Here is a 25,826-nt window from a genome sequence, read left to right as displayed (position 1 = left end):
ACATTTTGTTTCTGTTTCTTCAGTTTGTGAAATTAATCATAAGATACAGGTTTTAACATGGCTTATTTCTCTCCAGGTCTCCTTCATGTAATCTGGATTACAAAATCATATTAATATTTTGGGCACATAGCTTGCAGACACAGCTGGATGAATCAAAATCAGAGTGGATCACAGAGTGGAAGCTGAGAATTTGTTGCCAATAGGAATTCAGTATCTGGGTTAAGTATCCAGATATCTAGGGGCTCAAATTGAGCCTTTGCGCAGTGCCAGTTAGCGATAACGGTGCGCTACTGAGCTACTGCACAGATACAGCGGCCACATCAACGGGAGAGGATTTGCCCCCCGGGACTCCGCTGGCGAAATGTGGCTTCCACCACGCTCCACGATTAGCACATCGCCATGGCGCATGTACGGCGATGATGTCATCACCATGCGCGCTGACCCCTTTGTGCCCTTCAGGGGAAATTGCCCTGCGGGACGCGAGGTTGGCGTTGTGCGATGCCAATGACAGCTCCGTGGTGCGAGAAGCTGCGGCAGTTGTGGCACCCTGGTTTCCCTTAAAGGGGAGGTGGTAGCGCGGTGACCTCCATCTTTTTTCAGTCGGCCTGAAAATGGCAGCCGCTGATGTGGCCGGGCTGCCTGGTAGACGCCACTAAAGAGGCTGCAGAGTTCACAGCGGTCCTCCCCTTTAAAAGGTGTGGGACGTTGTGAGGCGTAAGCACCCCGCGAGAGCGCTCCGTTCGTGCAGTAACAGCTTTTTTTCTCCCCACAAAGAACCCAAATCCACACTGATAAATAAAAGCTAATTCGAATTATGCACTGCAAACCTAAGGCAGGGCAAATTTGGCCCCCGAATATTCAGTTTCTTTGGGTTGGATTTCCGGGTCGCTTGTGTCTCAGTTAGTGACCCAGATGGGCGGTAAATGGCCTTTCGAGGCATAACGGCAGGCGTACAGCTTCTATCAAAGAGCAGAAAACGCTAGTGGGAGTTGTGTACAGACAGTAGTGAGGTTGTGTACAGGGAGTAGTGAGGTTCGGGATGGCATATAAGAAGAAATTAGGGATGCGTGTAATAAAAGTACAGCAGTTATCATGGGCGACTTTAATCTACATTTAGATTGGGTTAACCAAGTTGGTAGCAATGCAGTGGAGGAGGATTTCCTGGAGTGTATTAGGGATGGCTTTCTAGACCAATATGTCGAGGAACCAACTTGAGGGCTGGCCATCCTAGACTGGGTGTTGTGTAATGAGAGGGGACGAATTAGCAATCCTGTTGTGCGAAGCCCCCTGGGGAAGAGTGACCATAATATGGTAGAATGCTTTATTAAGATGGAGAGTGACAGTGTTAAGTTCAGGACCCTAGTCTCTGAATTAAAGAAAGGTAACTTCGATGGTATGAGACGTGAATTGGCTCGGATAGACTGGCAAATGATACTTAAAGGGTTGACAGTGGATGGGCAAAGGCAGACATTTATAGATTACATGGATGAACTTCAACAATTGTACATCCCTGTCAGGAGTAAAAATAAAAAGGGGAAAGTAGCTCAACCGTGACTAACAAGGGAAATTAGGGATAGTGTTAAATCTAAGGAAGAGGCATATAAATTGGCCAGAAAAAGCAGCAAACCTGAGGAAGGGGAGAAATTTAGAATTCAGCAGAGGAGAACAAAGGGTCTAATTAGGAGAGGGAAAATAAAGTATGAGAGGAAGCTTGCAGGGAACATAAAAACTGACTGCAAAAGCTTCTATAGATATGTGAAGAGAAAAAGATTAATGAATACAAACGTAGATACTTTACAAATAGAATCAGGTGAATTTATAATGGCAGACCAATTGAAGAAATACTTGGGTTCGGTCTTCACGTAGGAAGACACAAATAACCTTCCGGAAATACTAGGGGTTCGAGAGCAAAAAGGAGGAACTGAAGGAAATCCTTATTAGTCAGGAAATTGTGTTCGGGAAATTGATGGGATTGAAGGTCGATAAATCCACAGGGCCTGATAGGCTGCATCCCAGAGTACTTAAGGAAGTGGCCCTAGAAATAATGGATGCATTGGTGATTATTTTCTAACATTCTATTGACTCTGGATCAGTTCCTATGGACTGGAAGGTAGCTAATGTACCACTTTTTTTTTAAAAAGGAGTGAGAAAGAAAACGGGAAATTATAGACCGGTTAGCCTGACATCGGTAGTGGGGAAAATGTTGGAATCAATTATTAAAGATGAAATAGCAGCGCATTTGGAAAGCAGTGACAGGATCAGTCCAAGTCAGCATGGATTTATGAAAGGAAAATCATGCTTGACAAATAATCTAGAATTTTTTGAGGATGTAACTAGTAGAGTGGACAAGGGAGAACCAGTGGATGTGATGTATTTGGACTTTCAAAAGGCTTTTGACAAGGTCCCAAGCAAGAGATTATTGTGCAAAATTGAAGCACATGGTATTGGGGGTAATGTATTGACGTGGATAAAGAACTGGTTGGCAGACAGGAAGCAGAGTGTTGGAAAAAAACGGGTCCTTTTCAGAATGGCAGGCAGTGACCAGTGGGGTGCCACAGGGTTCAGTGCTAGGACCCCAGCTATTTACAATTTACATCAATGATTTAGATGAAGGAATTGAATGTAATATCTCCAAGTTTGCAGACAACACTAAGCTGGGTGGCGGTGTGAGCTGTGAGGAGGATGCTAAGAGGCTGCAGGGTGATTTGGACAGGTTAGGTGAGTGGGCAAATGCATGGCAGATGCAGTATAATGTGGATAAATATGAGGTTATCCACTTTGGTGGCAAAAACAGGAAAACAGATTATCTGAATGGTGACAGATTAGGAAAAGGGGAGGTGCAACGAGACCTGGGTGTCATGGTGCATCAGTCATTGAAGTTTGGCATGCAGGTACAGCAGGCGGTGAAGGTGGCAAATGGCATGTTGGCCTTCATAGCTAGAGGATTTGAGTATTGGAGCAGGGAGGTTTGACTGCAATTGTACAGAGCCTTGGTGAGGCCACACCTGAAATAGTGTGTTCAGTTTTGGTCCCCTAATCTGAGGAAGGATGTTTTTGCTATTGAGGGAGTACAGCGAAGGTTCACCAGATTGATTCCTGGGATGGCAGGACTGACATATGAGGAGACATCGGATCAACTGGGCTTGTATCCACTGGAGTTTAGAAGAATGAGATGGGATCTCATAGAAACATATAAAATTCTGAGGGGATTGGACAGGTTAGAGGCACGAAGAATGTTCCCGTTGCTGGGGAGTTCCCGAACCAGGGTTCACAGTCTAAGAATAAGGGGTAAGCCATTTAGGACCAAGAGGAGGAGAAACTTCTTCACTCAGAGAGTGGTTAACCTGTGGAATTCTCTACCGCAGAATGTTGTTGAGGCCAGTTCGTTAGCTATATTCAAAAGGGAGTTAGATAATGGCCCCTACGGTCAAAGGGATCAAGGGGTATGGAGAGAAAGCAGGAAAGGAGTACTGAGGTTGAATGATCAGCCATGATCATATTGAATGGTGGTGCAGGCTCGAAGGGCCGAATGGCCTGCTCCTGCTTCTAATTTCAATGTTTCTATCGCCTGACTGGCATTTCTGGCTAATGATTTGCAATGGTGTGAAAACTTACCATCCCGCTCTCTCGTTTACATAAGAACATAAGAATTAGGAACAGGAGTAGGCTATCTAGCCACTCGAGCCTGCTCCGCCATTCAACAAGATCATGGCTGATCTGGCCGTGGACTCAGCTTCACTTACCCGCCCGCTCCCCGTAACCCTTAATTCCCTTATTGGTTAAAAATCTATCTATCTGTGACTTGAATACATTCAATGAGCTAGCCTCAACTGCTTCCTTGGGCAGAGAATTCCACAGATTCACAACCCTCTGGGAGAAGAAATTCCATCTCAACTCGGTTTTAAATTGGCTCCCCCGTATTTTGAGGCTGTGCCGCCTAGTTCTAGTCTCCCCGACCAGTGGAAACAACCTCTCTGCCTCGAGCTTGTCTATCCCTTTCATTATTTTAAATGTTTCTATAAGATCACCCCTCATCCTTCTGAACTCCAACGAGTAAAGACCCAGTCTACTCAATCTATCATCATAAGGTAACCCCCTCATCTCCGGAATCAGCCTAGTGAATCGTCTCTGTACCCACTCCAAAGCTATTATATCCTTCCTTAAGTAAGGTGACCAAAACTGCACGCAGTACTCCAGGTGCGGCCTCACCAATACCCTATACAGTTGCAGCAGGACCTCCCTGATTTTGTAATCCATCCCTCTCGCAATGAAGGCCAACATTCCATTCGCCTTCCTGATTACCTGCTGCACCTGCAAACTAACTTTTTGGGATTCATGCACAAAGACCCCCAGGTCCCTCTGCACCGCAGCATGTTGTAATTTCTCCCCATTCAAATAATATTCCCTTTACTGTTTTCCCCCCCCCCCCCCCCCCCAAGGTGGATGACCTCACACTTTCCGACATTGTATTCCATCTGCCAAACCTTAGCCCGTTCGCTTAACCTATCTAAATCTCTTTGCAGCCTTTCTGTGTCCTCTACACAACCCACTTTCCCACTAATCTTTGTGTCATCTGCAAATTTTGTTACACTACACTCTGTCCCCTCTTCCAGGTCATCTCTGTATATTGTAAACAGTTGTGGTCCCCAGCACCGATCCCTGTGGCACACCACTAACCACCGATTTCCAACTCGAAAAGGACCCATTTATCCCGACTCTCTGCTTTCTGTTCGCCAGCCAATTCTCTATCCATGCTAATACATTTCCTCTGACTCCGCGTACCTTTATCTTCTGCATTAACCTTTTGTGTGGCACCTTATCGAATGCTTTTTGAAAATCTAAATACACCACTTCCATCGGTACACCTCTATCCACCATGCTCGTTATATCCTCAAAGAATTCCAGTAAATTAGTTAAACATTCCAGTAAATTAGTTAAACATTAGTGAATCCATGCTGCATCTGCTTGATTGCATTATTCCTATCTAGATGTCCCGCTATTTCTTCCTTAATGATAGTTTCAAGCATTTTCCCCACTACAGATGTTAAACTAACCAGCCGATAGTTACCTGCCTTTTGTCTGCCCCCTTTTTTTAAAAACAGAGGCGTTACATTAGCTACTTTCCAATCCGCTGATACCTCCCCAGAGTCCAGAGAACTCTGGGGAGAACTCTGCTGCACCCAGAGTCCAGGGTGCAGCAGGCAGTATTGGCAGCGTATTTAAATGGAAGGATGAGGCTCCGACATCGCAGGTCACACTGTTTCACTGAGATAATGGCGTCAATCCTTGTGCAATGCTGTGTTAGCGCCCCGGATGCAAAATTAGGCCCTAATGTCTCATTTAACGCCCAACCCAGGAAACGTCTGAAAAAACAGGCGATCCCACGGTGCAGCAGGCAGTATTGGCAGCGTATTTAAATGGAGGGATGAGGCTCCTACATCGCAGGTCACAATGAATGTAACAGTTGCGTACAGTACGCTGAATGAAGCTCCAACTTGCAAACGGCACATTTGTCTGCCATTACAACTTCACGGAGAGAATTTAATGGGGCCATTACTAGTTCGACAGTGTATCATGCTCCATGCTATTGCCAGTCGGCGTGAAGCTAGAAGAGCAGCCCTTAGTCATGTCGGGCCATGGATGAAGAGAGGCCGAAGACGCCTGGGGAGGAGGGCTTACCCCCCACGGATTTACAGGCACCACGCTCAGACCTCCAGTTCTCTGAGGAGCAGTGTGTGAGAAGGCTGCGCTTCTAAAAGGAAATTCTGACAGAGATATACCATCTCCTACAGGCAGACCGATGCCTGGACCACTCTGGAGGCAGCCTTCAATATTTCCCCTCAACAGGTATCCAAATTCATTGTGGTGTGCTGCATGTTGCACAGCTTGGCCATCATGGGCCAGGCATTGCTAGTGGGGATTACATGCCCACTGAGGAGGACGGTGAAGAGGAGCCTGACGAGGCCCACATTGGATAGCCACACCATCCACAGAGGCGGCAACGTGGAAATGCTGCCAGACCAAGAATCGCATGTCGCCAGCTCATAATGGACTGGTTCTCTTAAATGGAAGAAACTGAGGGAGGGAGCTAATACTGGATACACCATGTGCCCCCTGCACACACAGTTCAGTCCCATTCTCAGTCCCCGAATTTTTTTCAGTGTAAATTCTGTTCTCTCTCTCTCTCTCTCTCTGTGTCTCTCTCCGTCTCGGTCAACCGGGGACCGAGAATGGGACCGGACTGTGTGAGAGAACCGGGGACCGAGAATGGGACCGGACTGCGTGTGAGAACTAGGGACCGAGAATGGGACCTGGCAGCCTTTGGGCAGGGTTGGAAGCAAGTTGCTGCTATGTGTTTTTCAATTGTGCGTGTGTCCGGGCATCTGCTGCGCCGATTTCCTTATCTGCGCTGATTTCCTTAACTCTCCGGAAGGTTTTTCTACAGAGGCCACATACGCTGGCCTAAGCACAACTGGAGTAACTCTCAGCTTGCCAAACTTCCCTAAATAGCCAGAATTGACATAGGTGGCTGATTATACACCCTATGGCGGAAAAAAAACGTCCCAAAAAAATCGTAACTAACTGAATTACACTGGTGCAAATTGATTGGGGAAACTGTGGTTTTTCAACTTAGGCCAAAAAGAGCAGTCTGCTCAAAAAAAACAGTGCAAATCACTGGGGAAAATTGAGCCCATTAAGAGTAAAAATGTTGTCAAAGGAGGGGTGGGGCTAATTAGGGACTAAAATGGAGATCTATTGGTGGAGGCAGAAGGCATGGTTAAGGTACTAAATAAGTACACTTTGCATTAATGTTTTCCAAGAAAGAGGATTTTGCCAAAGCTGATGAGGTGGTGTGCGGGACACTGGGGTGAGATACAAATAGATAAAGAGGAGGTACTAGAAAAGGCTGGCAGCACTTAAAGTGGATAAATCTGCATATTTACTACATATATTTAATAATGTTAGAAAAAAAGTGTATTGCCAGAGGACAGCTAACATAATACCTATATTTAAGGGAGATGGAACATGTCCAAGGAAGTATAGACCAGTCAGCTCAACATTGGTGGTATGAAAAATAATTGAATCCCTTCTAAAGACGAAAATACAACATCTGGAAACCAAAAATATGGTAATGAATAGTCAACATGGATTTTTTGAAGAGATCACAGAGTAGACAATAGTAATGCAGATGTAATTTATCTAAATTTTTTTTTTAAAAAAGGCCTTCGATAAGACACTCCATAATTGACTGATGAACAAGGTCAGAGAATGCAGAGTCAGGCGACAAGTAGCAGAATGGATAGCTAGCTGGCTTCAAGAAAGAAAGCAGAGGAGGGTAAAAGGTAGCTATTCACAGTGGTAGGTGGTGAGTATTGGTGTTCTACAAGAATCAGTGCTGGGATGACTGTTGTTCACAATTTATATTAACAGTTTAGACCTTGGAATCAAGAAAACAATTTCTAAATTTGTGGATGACACCAAATTAGGGGAGATAGCCAATACTGAGGAGAACTGCAACAAATTACAGGAGGACATTAATAAACTTGCAGAATGGGCATATAATTGCCAAATGAAGTTCAACAGAGATAAATGTGAGCTATTACATTTTGGTGGGAATAGGGAGGTCACGAGTCTAGGTGGGGTAGAGGAACAAAGGGATCTCGGAGTACAAATACACAAATCACTAAAAGTTGCAACACAGGTTAGCAAGGCCATAAAAAAGCAAACCAAGCACTTGGGTTCATTTCTAGAGGTATAGAATTGAAAAGTAGGGCAGTTATGCTAAAACTGTATCGAACCTTGGCTAGACGTTCTGGTCGCCATATTATAAAAAAGGATACAGAGGCACTGAAGAGGGTGCAGAGAAGATTTACAAGGATGATCCCAGAAATGCGAGAGTATACATATCAGGAATGAATGAACAGCCTGGGTCTCTCTTCTTTTGAAAAAAGGCTGAGGGGTGACCTAATATAGGTCTTTAAAATTATGAAAGGTTTTGATAGAGTGGATAGAGAGATAATGGGCCCAAGTTTCCACATGATTCGCGCCTGATTTTTAGGAGCAACTGGTGGAGAACGGACTATTTTAGAAATCGCAATTCTCCACATTTTTTTTTCTGCAGTTCGAGTCAGGTAGAACAGTTCTAGTTTAGAACAGAATTTTTTCTTCAAAAGGGGGCGTGTCCGGCCACTGACGCCTGATTTGAAAGTTTCCACAGTGAAAATGTACTCCAAACTAAAGTAGAATGGAGCCAGTGAAGATTTTTGTAGAACTGAAAAAACCTGTTCTACACATTAAAAAATCAGGCGCAGGTTACAAATTAGGCGTCCAGAACGAGGTGGGGGGGGGGGGGGGAAGGGAAGTCATTAAATTCGACAATAAATCCTTATTTATACTTCGACAAATATTATACAAATAAATCCAACCTGAATAAACATTTATAAGCCAAGAAAAGATTAAATAAACCATCTTCCTACCTGTGTGAAAGTGCTTCAGCCAGGGAGAATTCTGCAGCCGTTCAGCGGGAGAGAGGGAGAGAGGGGGAGAGAAGAGAGAGGGGGGGGGGGGAAGAGAGGGGGGGGGGGAGGGAAGAGAGAGGGGGGGGGGAAGAGAGAGGGGGGGGGGAAGAGAGAGGGGGGGGGGAAGAGAGAGGGGGGGGGGAAGAGAGAGGGGGGGGGAAAGAGAGAGGGGGGGGAAAAGAGAGAGGGGGGGGGAAAAGAGAGAGGGGGGGGAAGAGAGAGGGGGGGGAAGAGAGAGGGGGGGGGAAGAGAGAGGGGGGGGGGAAGAGAGAGGGGGGGGAAGAGAGAGGGGGGGGGAAGAGAGAGGGGGGGGGAAGAGAGAGGGGGGGGGGAAGAGAGAGGGGGGGGGAAGAGAGAGGGGGGGGGAAGAGAGAGGGGGGGGGATAGAGAGAGGGGGGGGAGAGAGAGGGGGGGGAGAGAGAGAGGGGGGGGGAGAGAGAGAGGGGGGGGGAGAGAGAGAGGGGGGGGAGAGAGAGAGGGGGGGGGAGAGAGAGAGGGGGGGGGAAGAGAGAGAGGGGGGGGGAAGAGAGAGAGGGGGGGGGAAGAGAGAGAGGGGGGGGGAGAGAGAGAGGGGGGGGGAGAGAGAGAGGGGGGGGGAGAGAGAGAGGGGGGGGGAGAGAGAGAGGGGGGGGAGAGAGAGAGGGGGGGGAGAGAGAGAGGGGGGGAGAGAGAGAGGGGGGGGAGAGAGAGAGGGGGGGGAGAGAGAGAGGGGGGGGGAGAGAGAGAGGGGGGGGGAGAGAGAGGGGGGGGGGGGGAGAGAGGGGGGGGGGTGGGGAAGGGAGAGGTCAGGTCGGATCGGATCCAGTCCGGGAGTCGGGAGTTGGGTCCAGTGGGGGGGGGGGGGGGGGGAGGAGGGCGGGGCGGGTCGGGGAACAGGAGCGCGGGTCGGGTCAGTCGGGGGGGGGGGGGGGGGGGTAGCGGGTGTCGGGTCTGGCCGGCGGGGGTGGTGGGTGTCGGGTCGGGGCGGCGGGGGGTGGGGAGCGGGTGTCGGGTCGGGTCTGGTCGGCGGAAGCAGGTGTCGGGTCGGGTCTGGTCGGCGGGGGGGAGCGGGTGTCGGGGGCGGGAAGCAGGAGCTGCCGTGGGACGATCCTTATTTACGCAGCCCCAGTGAGGCCATTCAGCCAGGGCTAGGGGCTGCATGCTTCAGGCCCCTCCCACACAGTTCGGCGCCTGGAGCTACTGCACTTGCGTGCCGACTGTAGCGCGCATGTGCAGAGGTCCCGGCACTGTTTTCAGCGCCGGGACCTGGCTCCGCCCCCCCCCCCCCCCCCACAGCTCGTGCTGGCTGCGCCAAGGGCCAGAGGACCTGTAAGTAGGTGGAGAATACCGAGGATTTTTTTAGGCGCCGTTTTACGCGCGAAAAACGGGCACCCAGCTCAGACGGGCGCCCATTTTTTTTCTTGTGGAAACTTGGGCCCTCTGTTTCTAATTGTGGGAAAGAGCATAACTGGATGCCATCAATGTAAGATAGTCACCAAGAAATCCAATAGAGAATTCAGAAAAATCTTCTTTACCCAAAGAATGGTGAGAATGTGGATATCGCTGCCACAGGAAGTGGTTGAAGTGAATATTATAGATGCATTTAAGGGCAGGCTAGACAAGCATATGAGATGGAGATGGGAATAGAGGGTTATGCGAATAGGTTTAGATGAGAAAAGATGGAAGGAAGCTTGAGTGGAGCATAAACGCCAGCATGGACTGGTTGGGCTGAATGGCCTGTTTCTGTGCCGTAATCCTGTGTAATCCTTTGTAAATCAACCTGTCCAGATGGCCTGCATCCTAGGTTGCTGAGAGAAGCAAAGGTAGAAATTGTGGAGGTGCTGGCCACAATCTTCCAATCCTCCTTAGATACATGGGTGCTGCTAGAGGGCTGGAGGATTGCAAATGTTACATCCTTGTTCAAAACAGGGGAAAAGAATAAACCTTGCAATTACAGGCCAGTCAGTTTAACATTGGTGGTGGGGAAGCTTTTAGAAACAATAATCCGGGAGAAAATTAACAGCCACTTGGACAAGTACGGAATAATAAATGACAGCCAGCATGGATTTGTTAAGGGAAAGTCATGTTTGACTAACTTGATTGAGTTTTTTGATGAGGTAACAGAGTGGTGAATGGGGCAATGCAGTTGATGTTGTGTATATGGGCTTTCAAAAAGGCACATAGTAGGCTGGTTAGCAAAATTGAAGCCCATGTGATAAAAGGGTCAGTAGCAACATGGATAAAAAAATTGGCTAAGGGTTGGGAAACAAAGTATTCGGACTGGAGAGATGTATACCGCAGGGTTCAGTACGAGGACCACTGCTGTTTTCGATATACGTTAATGACTTGGACAGGGCACAATTTCAAAATTTGCTGATGACATGAAACTAGGAAGTGTAGTAAACAGCGAGGAAGATAGTAATAGACTTTAAGAGGACATTGGCTGGTGAAATGGGTGGACACATGGCAGTTGAAGTTCAATGCAGAAAAGTAAGGTCAGAAGAATGAGGAGAGACAATGCGAGCTAATTGGTACATTTTAAATGGGATGTAAGGACAGAGAACTGGGGGTGTTTGTGCAAAAATTTTTGAATGTGGCAGGAAAGGTTAACAAAGTAATTAATAAAGCATATGGGATTCTGGGCTTTATAAATAGAGGCATAGAATACAAAAGCCAGAAGGTTATGCTAAACTAATATAAAACACGAGTTTAGCCCCAGCTGGAACAGTGTGTCCTATTCTGGACACCACACTTTGGGAAGGACGTGAAGGCTTTGGCGTGGGCAAAGAGATTTACTAGAATGGTTCCAGAGATGAGTGATTAGTTACGTGGATAGACTGGAGAAGCTGGGGTTGTTCTCCTTGCAACAGTAAACAAAAACAACATGTATTTATATAGCGCCTTTAAAGTAGTGAAACATCCCAAGGCGCTTCACAGGAGAATTATGCAATAGAAATTTGACACCAAGCCGCATAAGTAAGAATTAGCGCAGGTGACCAAAAGCTTGGTCAAAGAGGTATGTTTTAAGGAGCGTCTTGAAGGAGCAAAGAGAGGTAGAGAGACAGAGAGATTTAGGCAGGGAGTTCCAGAGCTTGGGGCCTAGGCTACAGAAGGCACAGCCACCAATGGTTGAGCAATTACAAATCAGGGATGCTCATGAGGGCAGCATTAGAGGAGCGCAGATATCTCGGGGGTGGGGGGTGGCTGGAGGAGATTACAGAGATAGGGAGGGGCGAGGCCATGGAGGGATTTGAAAATAAGGATATGAATTTTGAAATCGAGGCATTGGGCAACCGGAAACTAATGTAAGTCAGCGAGTACAGGGGTGATGGATGAGCGGGACCTGGTGTGAGACAGGACATGGGCAGCCAAGTTTTGGATCACTTCCAGTTTGCGTAGGGTAGAATGTGGGAGGCCAGCCAGGAGTGCATTGGAAGTCAAGTCGAGAGGTAACAAAGGCATGGATGAGGGCTTCAGCAGCGGATGAGCTGAGGCAAGGGCGGAGACAAGGGCGGAGACGGGCGATATTACGGTGGAAATAGGCGGTCTTAATTATGCTGGGGATATGTGGTCGAAAGCTCAGTTCAGGGTCAAATGACACCAAGGTTGTGAACAGTCTGGTTCAGCCTCAGACAGGAATTGGGGAGAGGGATGGAGTCAGTGTCGAAGGAGCGGAGTTTGTGGCAGGGACCGAAAACAATGGTTTCGGTCTTCCTAATATTCAATTGGAGAAAATTTCTGCTCATCCAGAACTGGATGTCGGACAAGCAGTCCAACAAATTAGAGACCGTGTCATCAGCGTACATGTGGAAACTTACCTGTGTTTCTAGATGATGTCGCCAAGTGGCAACATGTAGATGAGAAATAGGAGGGGGCCAAAGATGGATCCTTGGGGAACACCAGAGGTAACGATGCGGGGGGCGGGAAGAGAAGCCGTTGCAGGTGATTCTCTAAGAATGGAAAAAGGAAAATGTAGTCCCGCCCAGCTGGACGACAGTTGGAGAAGGATAGAGTGGTCAACTGTGTCAAAGACTACAGACAAATTGAGAAGGACGAGGAGGGATAGTTTGCCTTTGTCACAGTCACAGGATGAAAGGCTAAAATGAGATTGGATAGAGGTGCTTATAATCATGAAGGCTTTAGGGAGAGTAAAAAAGGGGAAATGATTTCCAGTGGCTGAATGGTCAATAAGCAGAGGACACAGATTTAAGGTGATTGGCAAAAGAACCAGAGGCGACTTGAGGGAAAACCTTTTTACACAAGAAGTGGTTAGGATTTGGAATCCATTGTCTGATAGGGTAATGGAAACAAATTCAATAGCAGTTTTCAGAAGAAAATTGGACAAATATTTATAGAAGAAAACATTGCAAGGATATGGGGAAAGAGCCAGGAGTGTGACCAACTGGATTACTCTTTGAAAGATCCAGCACAAACGCGATGGGCCAAATGGCCTCCTTCAGTGCTAAACTATTCTATGATTGTAGCATAGTCCTGTTTAGAGTCAAGTTGGCTTCATTACCCAGCAGATTAGAACCAAGTCAATATTCTGTGGCAGACATGGTAATCTAATATCAGACACAATTAGGTTTGCAGTTTTCAGTCAAGCTATCTCATCAAGGTGACCTGCAAGAGTAAACTTATACTGGGTGGGGGATTGGAAATTCTTTCCACTGGGTCCTAGAAACCTGTGCAAGCCAAAGCCAGCACACGAGTGCTAAAGACAAGACTGAAGCGTTTGCAAAAATCTTCAACCAGAAGTGCTGAGTGGATGATTCATATTGGCCTCCTTCTGACGTCTCCATCATTGTAGAAGCCGGTCTTCAGCCAATTCACTCCACGTGATAAGAAAAGGCTGAGTGCACTGGATAAAGCAAAGGCTATGGGCCTCGACAACATCCCGACTGTCGTGCTGAAAACTTGCATTCCAGAACTAGCCGTGCTTCTAGCCAAGCTATTCCAGTACAGCTACAACATTGGCATCTCCCAGACAATGTGGAAAAACTGCCCAAATATGTCCTGTCCTCAAAAGGAGAAAATCAATCCAACTAATTACCATCCCATCAGCCTACTCTCAATCATCAGTAAAGTGATGGAAGGAATCGTCGACAGTGCTAGCAAGAGACACTTAGTCATCAATAACCTGCTCACTGATACTCAGTTTGGGTTCCGCCAGGACAACTCAATTCCAGACCTCATTACAGCTGTGGTCCAAACATGGACAAAAGAGCTGAATTCGAGATGAGATGAGCGTGACTGCCCTTGACATCAAGGTAGCATTTGATTGAGCGTGGCATCAAGGAGCCCCAGTAAAATTGAAGTCAATGGGAATCAGGGGAAAATTCTCCACTGGCTGGAGTCACACCTAGCACAAAGGAAGATGGTTGTGGTTGTTGGAGGTCAATCATCTCAGGCCCAGAACATTGCTGCAGGAGTTCCTTAGAGCAGTGTTCTAAGCCCAACCATCTTCAACTGCTTCATCAATGAACTTGCCTTCATCATAGGGTCAGAAGTGGAGATGTTTGCTGATGATTGCAGTGTTGAGTTGTGAATGAAACTGCTCAGATAATGAAACAGTCCATGCCTGCATACAAGACCTGGACAACAATCCGGCTTGGGCTGATAAGTGGCAAGTAACATTTGCAACACACAAGTGCCAGGCAATTGCCATCTTTAACAAGAGAGAGTCTAGCCATCTCCCCTTGACATTTAATGGGATAACCATCGACGAATCCTCTACCATCAATATCCTGGGGGATTACCATTGAGCAGAAACTTAAGCCACATAAATACTATGGGAAGGAGGACAGGTCAGACACTGGATATTCTGTGGCAAGTGTCTCACCTCCTGACTCCCCAAAGCCTTTTCACCATCAAGGCTCAAGTCAGGAGTGTGATGGAATACCTGGATGAGTGCAGCTCCAACAACACTCAAGAAGCTCAACACCATCCAGGACAAAGCACCCCATTTGATCGGCACCCCATCCACCATCTTAAACATTCACTCCCTCCACCACTAGCGCACCACAGCTACAGTACCATCTACAAGATGCACTGCAGCAACTCAACAATGTTACTTCGTCAGCACCTCCCAAACCTGCGACCTCAACCACGACAAGGGTAGCAGGCACATGGGAGCACCATCACCTCCAAGTTACACACCATACGGACTTGGAAATATATCGCTGTTCCTTCATCATTGCCAGGTCAAAATCTTGAAACTCCCTCCTAACAGCACTGGGGGAGTACTTTCACTACAAGGACTGCAGCGGTTCAAAAGGTAGCTCACCATCACCTTCTCAAGAGCAATTCAGGGATGGGCAATAAAATGCTGGTCTTGCCAGCAACACCCACATCTCATGAACGAATAAAAGGAATATTGGATGCGGTGGTCCTTGCTGAACAAGGAGCAGGAAACTTACCAGAACAATGTTTTGTGCTGATAAACTGCAAAGTTTAGACCATTAAGCTCCAGCAAAACCTCTATGTACACTTGGAGGTCCCCAAGCCTTGGTTCTTACCAGCCGACACACAAGTTCTTCTTTGGCTTCGGAAAACGGAATATCCCGATGGAAAGGAGCAAAAAGAAATTCTACTTATGGATTTTCCAGTAGTTTCGTTTGGAAACTCAAAAACCTGTCAGAAGCCCAGCTGAGCTGACCAAAAAGTTAATAACCCAAGACAACAATAGAAATTAAAACTTCTTTTTAAGTTTTCTCCCTTTTCCCTACTAATATTTTCTACATTACCCACCTTCCATTTATAATGGGGAACAAAGAAATGGCAGACCAATTGAACAAATACTTTGGTTCTGTCTTCATGAAGGAAGACACAAATAATGTTCCGGAAATACTAGGGGACCGAGGGTCTAGCGAGAAGGAGGAACTGAAGGAAATCCTTATTAGTCAGGAAATTGTGTCAGGGAAATTGATGGGATTGAAGGCCGATAAATCCCCGGGGCCGGATAGTCTGCATCCCAGAGTACTTAAGGAAGTGGCCCTAGAAATAATGGATACATTGGTGATCATTTTCCAACAGTCTATCAACTCTGGATCAGTTCCCATGGACTGGAGGGTAGCTAATGTAACATCACTGTTACAAAAAAGGAGGGAGAGAGAAAAGAATTATAGACCGTTTAACCTGACATTAGTAGTGGGGAAAATGTTGGAGTCAATTATTAAAGATGAAATAGCAGCGCATTTGGAAAGCAGTGACAGGATCGGTCCAAATCAGCATGGATTTATGGAAGAAAAATCATGCTCGACAAATCTTCTAGAATTTTTGTGAGGATGTAACTATTAGAGTGGACAAGGGAGAACCAGTGGATGTGGTGTATTTGGACTTTCAAAAGGCTTTTGACAAGGTCCCACACAAAAGATTGGTGTGCAAAATTAAAGCACATGGCATTGTGGGTAATGTATTGACGTAGATAGAGAACTAGTTGGCAGACAGGAAGCAGAGAGATGGGATAAATGGGTCCTTTTCGGAATGGCAGGCAGTGACTAGTGGGGTGCTGCAGGGCTCAGTGCTGGGACCGCAGCTACTTACAATATACATCAATGACTTAGATGAAGGAATTGAGAGTAATATCTCCAAGTTTACAGATGACACTAAGCTGGATGGCAGTGAGAGCTGTGAGGAGGATGCTAAGAGGCTGCAGGGAGACTTGGACAGGTTAGATGAGTGGGCAAATGCATGGCAGATGCAGTATAATGTGGATAAATGTGAGGTTATCCACTTTGGTGGCAAAAACATGAAGGCAGAATATCTGAATGGCAGCAGATTAGGAAAAGGGGAGTTGCAACGAGACCTGGGTGTCATGGTACATCAGTCATTGAAGGTTGGCATGCAAGTGCAGCGGATGGTGAAGAAGGCAAATGGCATGTTGGCCTTCATAGCTTTGGAATTTGAGTATAGAAGCAGGGAGGTCTTACTGCAGCTGTACAGGGCTTTGGTGAGGCCTCTCGTGGAATATTGTGTTCAGTTTTGGTTTCCTAATCTGAGGAAGGACATTCTTGCTAATGAGGGAGTGCAGCGAAGGTTCACCAGACTGATTCCCGGGATGGCAGGACTGACATGAGGAGAGACTGGATTGACTGGGCCTGTATTCACTGGAGTTTCGAAGCATGAGAGGGGATCTCATAGGAACATATAAGATTCTGACGGGACTGGACAGATGAGATGCAGGAAGAATGTTTCCGATGTTGGGGGAGTCCAGATCCAGGGGTCACAGTCTAAGGATAAGGGGTAAGCCATTTAGGACCCGAGATGAAGAGAAACTTCTTCACTCAGAGTTGTTAACCTGTGGAATTCTGTACTGCAGAGAGTCGTTGATGCCAGTTCGTTACATATATTCAAGAGGGAGTTAGATATGGCTCTTATGGCTAAAGGGATCAAGGGGTATGGAGAGAAAGCAGGAAAGGGGTACTGAGGTGAATGATCAGCCATGATCATATTGAATGGTGGTGCAGGCTCGAAGGGCCGAATGGCCTACTCCTGCACCTATTTTCTATGTTTCTATGTTTCTCTGTTTCTTCCAAACTAAAAATATGGACTGCAAATGTCGTCTTCTGGCTGTGCCAATACCACCCAAAAGCCAAATTTTTTTTTTTTAATATTACAAATTCCAATTGTTAGTTAACTAAATCCACAACACTTCCACATTATCTATAATCAATTCTTTTTTGTGTAGTTCCTTTATCAATATGCTCTCTTTGACAAAGAACTAACCCCTCTTCCGAGCTCTTGGCATATGTGTATAGAATTGAGGCCTGCCTTATCTCTGTATCTCAGTTTAGCATGTGCTATCATCCCTCTTTACAGTTGTGTACCTACAATGCAATGCCTTTCCATCTTGTCTACACTTTCATTGCATTCCACTGTTCATTCCGATGTGTGCAATTTGTGTTCACTACCATCTCTTTTTTCAATATTCACTATTTTTTCCATCATATACCATAATTATCCCTAAAATTCATCAGCAGATGCTGTTGGAATACCATTAAATTGACTAAATGCATCTGGCAATTATATAATTACAGTAGCAATTGGCCAATCAGTTAAAATAGGGAAGAATTGAGAGGGTATACTGCCCAGCTAGGGTGGGATGAATGGTAGGAAGGTCCAAAACTTTAGCTGCTTGGTCTGATTCAGAAACATATGTTTCAATCTAATGTAGTTAACCACAGGATTTAAGCAGTCTGCAGTGGTAGGGTTGCTTAGGACTGGGATGTACTTTTGCCCAAGTGCGTTTTAATTTCCCCACACATGTATTCAGAGATAAAGCAGAATTCAGCAAGTTACAGATTTGATCCCAATAAAAATATATCATCCCCTCAAATGTCACAATGAATAACAACTTGTATTTAGATAGCGCCTTTAACATAGTGAAACATCCCAAAGCACTTCACATTATGCGATAAAAATTTGACATCAAGCCGCGTAAGTAGAAGTTAGCACAGGTGCCCAAAAGCTTGATAAAGAGTTATGTTTTAAGGAGCGCCTTGAAGGAGGAAAGAGAGGTGAGGTTTAGGCAGGGAGCTCCAAAGCCTAGGGCCTAGGCAACTGAACGTACAGCCGCCAATGGTTGAGCAATTATAATCAGGGATGCTCAAGAGGACAGAATTAGAGGAACGCAGTCATTTCAGGGGTTGTGCGGCTGGAGGTGATTACCAAGATAGGGAAGGGCGAGGCCATGGAGGGATTTGAAAATAAGGATGAGAACTTTGAAATCGAGGCGTTGCTTAACCGGAAGCCAATATAGGTCAGCGAGCACAGGGATGATGGGTGAGCGGGATTTGTTGCAAGTTGGGACACAGGCAGTCGAGTTTTGGATCATCTCTAGTTTATGTAGAGTAGAATGTGTGAAGTCAACCAGGAGTGCATTGGAATAGTCAAATAGGTCTAAAAGATAAGTAGGTCTCAAATGTGTGGCAGTCAGATCCCATCAGCAGAGGTGAATGTGTGTAACAAATCCCATAGATTATTATGGAGCCAATAATTGTAAGAACAAGCACACAAACCCACCCCCACCATCCCCTCACCTCATTCTGCAACATCACAAACAAAACAAGCACCATCAAATAGGGCTTTATGTCAGCTGCGGCTCAGTGGGTAGCAGCCTTGCCTCTAATGCAAAAGGTAAAAGCATCATTCTCTCCAGATGCTGCAAGAGACCGAGGTCAATAAATTTTGTTGACAGAACTGAGGGTTACAAAGAATTGTACATCGATTTTCAAACTTGGTTCTGCGAGCCTTTGAGGACCTTCAGGGTCAGATATCTACCCCTCTGGGCTTGACCTCTTATCTCGAAGGGAAAAATGTCTCAGCATGCTGTAAATTCTATTTCAGTCTTTGGAATATGGATCCCATTTATCTAAATCTTTTTTTTTTTAAAAAAGGCGGTTTAGTGTATATAAAGTGTTAACATGTCAGAATACATTTCCCAAGAAAGTTCAAAATAAAAGGAGAAACCATCTCATCCTCCCAGAGAGGTGAATGCATTTGGAAAATGTTCTTCTCAGGAGTATCTCATGTGTGGATAATGTGAATACCAAATACTCAAAGGGAAAGGGAATTCTAGGAATAGTATTTTTTGTTCAAAGTACTCTCCATTTTATAATGAAAAATATATACATGAAAATTTTGTTTGACATTTTTGTAAAATCAATTTTGTTAACTGGATAGAGACACTGGAATCAGATCTCATAAGAACATAAGAAATAGAAGGAGGACGAGGCCAAGTGTCTCCTCGAGCCTGCTCCATTATTTAATGGCTGATCTGATCTTGGACTCAACTCCACTTCCCTGCCCGCTCCCCTTCACTCCCTTATCGCTCAAAAATCTGTCTATTGCCATCTTAAATATATTCAATAACCCAGCCTCCACAACTCTCTGGGGCAGAGAATTCCAGATTTACAACCCTCAGAAGAAATTCCTCCTCATCTCAGTTTTAAATGGGCAACCCCTTATTCTGGATCTCTGCCCCCTATATCTAGATCCCCCCCCCACAAGGGGAAACATCCTCTCTGCAGCTACCTTGTCAAGCCCCCTCAGTATCTTATAGGTGTCAATGAGATCACCTCTCATTCTACTAAACTCCAATTAGTATAGGCCCAACCTACTCAATCTTTCTACATAAGTCAACCCCTTCATCTGAGGAATCAACCTGGTGAACCTTCTCCAAACTGCCTCCAATGCAAGTATATCCCTCCTTAAATAAGGAGACCAAAGCTGTACACAGTGCTCGAGGTGTGGCCTCACCAATACCCTGTACAGTTGTAGCAGGACTTCTCTGCTTTTATACTCCATCCCCTTTGCAATAAAGGTCAACATTCCATTTGTCTTCCTGATCACTTCTCCTTTGCTAACCTGTTTCAGCACTACTTTGGGCAGAGGAAGTCAGTAACATCATCAGACTTAAGGACAGACCTAAATATGAGGATGCTGTAGCATTTATGTTGAGGTATTTGCAATGGCAAAAACTGGTTTCTATAGTCAGCTTTCTCCATTTACTCCAAAATGAGGTCTCTTACTGGGGTGCAAGCTTCAGGTGAAAAAAAATCTCCTTGCATGAGAGCAGTGTCTACAAACCAGAGCGTAATGATGCAGTAATCTCAAGGTCAATGCTGAAACAACTAGGACTCAACATAGCATTTAATGGGCCAGAAATTGGTCGACATACCACCCAAAAATGTGATTTTGGTCAAAAAACACCTACATACTGCCGAGAAATGGGCAAATCTTATGCATTGACCAATTTCAGGCCCAATGTCTATAACAATTATACAGATGGAATCAAACGCAATAATCATTGAGATAGGAATAAAGGTTTGCATAAATGGAGAGTTTGCTGGCATCTGTTGGGTTGTTTCTTGGATAGGGATGCCACATCTGGTTGCAAACTACTGGATGACTATCATACAGGCACAATCTGTATTGTTGGGTCGAAGGCACAAATGCCCCACAGTGTCTGGTCCCTCTAACATCCTTACAACAGTGATTATTGCTACTGGACCTACTGTCCAGATTTCCAAGTTTTGAGAAGGAACTACATTTTCTCTCTCAGATTTTCTCAAACTGACTAAGTATTTGAATTTACCACAACCTACAAGGGTTTCAACAACTTCAAAATTTGTAATACAATGTAAGAGTTTATTTTTAATAGTATATGATAATTATATCTCAAACATGTGTGAAATTTGAACAAGCGTTTTTAGTAACAGTCCCAAGAACAATCTTACCTTTCTAAACCATGGTCTAGCATAGCATGTAATGCTTCAGTATTAGCTGCAAAGGGAGGGGGGGAAAAAAAAAAGACATTTTAGTCCAAAATTGAATAATGGATATTTGAAACTTCAAAATACATTACAATTCAAACCTAATTACTATGGCTGTTAGTTTCAATTAATCTACATTTTCTTTCAATCCAATTCATGCTGTGAATTCTTGTTATAAAGTGAACTTGGAAATTGAACAGATTCCAAACAAATGAAAATTAGAACAAAGATTAAAAATTAAGATAAAGGGCCCAAGTTTCGGGCCGCGCCGGGACGCCCGTTTTTCGCGCTCGAAAGTGCGCCTAAAAAATACTTACCGATTCTCCGGCTCCCTGCAAGTCCTCTGGAGCTGGGCGCGGCTCAGCACGAGCTGTGGGGGGCGGAGCCAGGTCCTTGTGCTGAACACAGTGCCGGGACCTCTGCACAGATGCACTACAGTGGGCGCGCGCATGTGCAGTAGTTCCAGGCGCCCAAAACTGTGTGGGAGGGGCCCGAAGTACGCAGCCCCTGGCCGAATGGCCTCACTGGGGCGGCGTGGATCAGGCTGCACTTCCCACTTCCTCCCTTCAGCTGGCTCTCAACCACCCCACCCGACTCCCCACCCCCCCCCGCCTTCCCCCTCCCCCCTCCCCCCCCACTCCCCATCCTGTTCGTTTCATCCTCGAAGAACTCCAGCAAATTTGTCAAACATGGCTTCCCCTTCATAAATCCATGCTGATTCTGACCGAATTATGTTTTTCCAAATGCTCTGCTACTGCTTCTTCAATAATAGACTCCAACATTTTCCCAACCACAGATGCTAGGCTAACTGGTCTATAGTTTCCTGCTTTTTGTCTGCCTCCTTTTTTAAATAGGGGCTTTACATTTGCAGTTTTCCAATCTGCTGGGACCTCCGCAGAATCCAGGGAATTTTGGTAAATTACAACCAATGCATCCATTATCCCTGCCGCTACTTCTCTCAAGACCCTAGGATACAAGCCATCAGGTCATGGGGATTTATCTGTAGTTTGTGGGAATATAATGGGGTGTAATTTGTGCAAGTTCTGGGTTAACACACACGAAGAGTATGCGCGAAAACCAGGAGTGATATCTTGACAAATCCAACACCTCCCCGGGAAAGGGCATCCGCAGGCGGAGAGTTGGGTTATTTGACCAACGGATGCCATGAAATTCTTACGCCTGGTAACCTGCTTTTACCAGCGTAAGAGTTTAAAAACATAAAAATAAATGTATACATTAAAATAACTGTACAATAAGGTAAGTTTATTTTTAGCCCCTTTAAAACATTTAAATTTATTCTTCAAAAAAATTTAATTTTTGTTTTGAATATTTAATTAAATGGCATTTTAATAAATTTTATATCTTTTTTTTTTAAATTTGATGTGTAGATTTATTTTTGGGGATATTCCCATTCATGCTTATCAGGTTTCTGTACATACGGGATCCCCATATGCAATAAAGGGATTCCCTTTTATTGGTTGGGCTGGCCCACGTGATCCCAGGGGCGCTTGTGAACCGTGTGCCCCTCTGCAGGCATTTTATTTGCGAATCTGAGGCAATTCCCCGTGGGAAGCCTCTGACCGCAAATTCAGGGCCATATGTTTTGTAGTACAGAAATACAAAACAATTGAAAACTGCACTATGAACATCTATTGAATATTTTCTAATGCTCATCACCATGGAAAGCAATTGCAGCTAATCACTTTAATGAGTTGGAGTCAATATCTTCAGCATGTACCAGGACATTTTTTCTGACCCGACAAGGAAAGTTCATGTATTATGGAGGGAGGGGGATGGGCAGGGGTGAGGGCCAGGTTAGCTAACACTAAAATTTTACAAGTTCAAATGTACAATCTGGGCTATTTAATTAACACTTATCTAGATAGAAACTAGTAAGAACCACATCTTCGTTTTTCCAATAGAATCATTTTCACACATTGTAGGATTCTGGTCCTCTTATGTTTAATTCCTAGGATTAAGTGTTGATCAAGCAAAAACATAATGCTATCTCTACCAGTGCCACAACACTTCAACTCAATATAGACCAGCGCCTTGCCTATGCATTATTTCACTAAATTACAAGATAGTTACAGAAAAAAAAAGGGTGGGAATAACAATTCTAGAGCCCCCTGGATGTCTAGGGACTTACAGGGAAGGTTCTGCCATATACCGATAGCTAAATCCTGTAGAATCTCTGGAGGAATATAGAAAGTTCAGAGGTGAAATTTAAAAAGATATTAGGAATGATGAGAGAGAGCATGAAACATTCTTCCCAAGTAAAATCAAGGAAATTCCAAAGATGTTCTATAAATATATTAAGAGCAAGAGGATAACTAAAGAAAGAGTAGGGCCTATTAGAGACCATGAGGGTAATCTGTGTGTGGAGGCGGAAGAAGTGGGTATGGTTCTTAATGAATACTTTGCGTCTGTTTTCACAAAGGAAAGGGGCAATGCAGATACTACTATCGAGGAGGAGTGTGAAATTCTGGATGAAATAAACAGAGAGGAGGTATTAAGGGATTTAGCAGCTTTGAAAGTGGATAAGTCCCCAGGCCCGGATGAAATGCATCCCAGGCTGTTGAGTGAAGTAAGAGAGGAAATAGCAGAGGCCTTAACCATCATTTTCCAGTCCTCTTTGGATTCAGGCATGGTGCCAGAGCACTGCTAACGTAGTACCCTTGTTTAAGAAGGGAGAAAGGGATAGGCCGAGTAATTACAGGCCTGTCAGCCTAACCTCAGTGGTGGGAAAAATATTGGGAAAAATCCTGAAGGACAGGATAAATCTACATTTAGAAAGACAAGGATTAATTAGGGACAGTCAGCACAGATTTGTTAAGGGAAGATCGTGATTGACTAACCTGATTGAATTTTGAGAGTAGGTAACCAGGAGCATCAATGAGGATAGTGCATATGATCTTTAGCAAAGCTTTTGCTCAGGTCTCACATGGCAGACTGGTCACGAAGGTAAAAGCCTATGGGATCCAGGGCAAAGTGGCAAATGGATCCAAAATTGGCTTGGAGGTAGGAAGCAAAGTGTAATGGTTGATGGACGTTTGTGTGACTGGAAGGATGTTTCCAGTGGGGTTCCGCAGGGCTCAGTACTGGGTCCTTTACTTTTTGTGGTATATATCAATGATCTAGATTTGAATATAGAAGGTGTGATAAAGTTTGCAGATGACACTAAAATTGGCTGTGTGGTTGATAATAAAGAGGAAAGTCATGGACTGCAGGAGGGAGTCAATCTACTGGTCAGGTGGGCAGGGTAGCCTTGAGGAAGAGTTCATAGAGTGCATAAGGGACGAGTTCCTTGAGTAGTATGTAACGGAACCAACCAGGGGACAGGCTATCCTAAATCTGGTCCTGTTTAATGAGACAGGATTAATAAATAATCTCTTAGTAGTGGATCCCCTTGGAATGAGTGATCATACAATGATTAAGTTTCAAATTCAGATGGAGAGTGAGAAAGTTGGATCTCTAACCAACATACTAAGCTTAATTAAAGGAGACCATCAAGGTATGAGGGCCGAGTTGGCTAAAGTGGACTGGGAAAACAGATTGAGGTGTGGGACGGTTGATGAAGAGAGATATTTTACAACTCTCAAGAAAAATATATTCCAGTAAGGAGGAAAGGGTGCAAGAGAAAAGAAAGCCATCCGTGGCTAACTAAAGAAATAAAGGACGGTACCCGATTAAAAACAAGGGCATACAAAGTGGCCAAAACTAGTGGGAGGACAGAAGGTTGGGAAGCTTTTATAAGCCAGCAAAGAATGACTAAAAAAGTGATTAAGAGAGGGAAGATAGACTATGAAAGTAAACTAGCACAAAATATAAAAACAGATAAGAGTTTCTATAGGTATATAAAAAGAAAAAGAGTGGCTAAAGTAAATGTTGATCCCCCTGCAAAACAGATACACCTTTTTGGGTACTGTTGGGGTGGGGGAAATGACTCATCAGGGGAAGGCAGCAGCAGCCAAGTTCATGGGTGGCTCTGCTGCACAAGAGGGCAGGAAAGAGTGGGAGAGCTATAGTGGTAGGAGATTCGATTGTAAGGGCAATAGATAGGCATTTCTGCTGTCGCAACGGAGATTCTAGAATGGTACGTTGCCTCCATGGTACAAGGATCAAGGATGTCTCGGAGTGGCTGCAGGACATTTTGGAGGGGGAGAGTGAACAGCCAGTTGTCGTGGTGCATATAGGTACCAACGTTATAGGTAAAAAAACTGAATGAGGGTCCTACAAGCTGAATTTAGGGAGCTAGAAGTTAAATTAAAAAGACAGACCTCAAAAGGTAGTAATCTCAGGATTGCTACCAGTGCCACGTGCTAGTCAAAGTAGAAATAGCAGGATAGCTAAGATGAATACGTGGCTTGAGGAGTGGAGCAGGAGGGAAGGATTCAAATTCCTGGAACATTGGAACCGGGCCAGGGGTTGGTGGGGAGTGGGGGGAGGTGGGACCAGTACAAACCGGATGGTCTGCACCTGGGCAGGACCGGAACCAATGTCCTCGGGGGAATGTTTGCTAGTGCTGTTGGGGAAGGGTTCAACTAATATGGCAGGGGGATTGGAACTTATGCAGGGAGACAGAGGGAAGTAAAATGGGGGCAGAAGCAAAAGATAGAAAGAAGAAAAGTAAAAGTGGAGGGCAGAGAAACCCAAGGCAAAAATCAAAAAGGGCCACATTATAGCAAAATTCTGAAGGGACAAAGTGTGTTAAAAAGACAAGCCTGAAGGCTTTGTTAATCTCACCTCAGGAATTCAGCTCTTTCATCCATGTTATAATCATGGCTCTAATGAGGTCTGGAGCCGAGTGGTTCTGCCGGAACCCAAACTGAGCATGGGTTAGACTCTCTCTCGTTGGAGATAGTCGTTGCCTGGTACTTGCGTGGCATGAATGCAAATTGCCACTTAGCAGCCCAAGCCTGAATGTCACCTAGGTTTTACTGCAGGTCGCCATGGACTGCTTCATTATCTGAGGATTTGTAATGGAACTGAATACTGCGCAATCAGCGAACATCCCCACTTCTGACTTTATGATGGAGGGAAGGTCATTGAT

At 45.2% G+C, this 25,826-nt stretch overlaps 1 protein-coding gene across 1 annotated transcript in view; it reads right to left on the bottom strand.

The window, feature by feature from the left end:
* Positions 1–25,826, bottom strand: part of LOC139229182 (RELT-like protein 1) — a 117,398-nt gene that overhangs the window by 43,836 nt on the left and 47,736 nt on the right. Inside the window, exon 5 of the mRNA XM_070860838.1 lies at positions 20,738–20,783. Within this exon, the coding sequence (XP_070716939.1) occupies positions 20,738–20,783 (46 nt within the window). The remainder of the gene's footprint in view (positions 1–20,737; positions 20,784–25,826) is intronic.

Source organism: Pristiophorus japonicus, chromosome 2 (assembly GCF_044704955.1).
Source record: "Pristiophorus japonicus isolate sPriJap1 chromosome 2, sPriJap1.hap1, whole genome shotgun sequence".
Taxonomy (NCBI): Eukaryota; Metazoa; Chordata; class Chondrichthyes; family Pristiophoridae; genus Pristiophorus; species Pristiophorus japonicus.
Note: the sequence above shows the minus strand (reverse complement) of the source record. Positions and strands in the feature narration are given on the sequence as shown.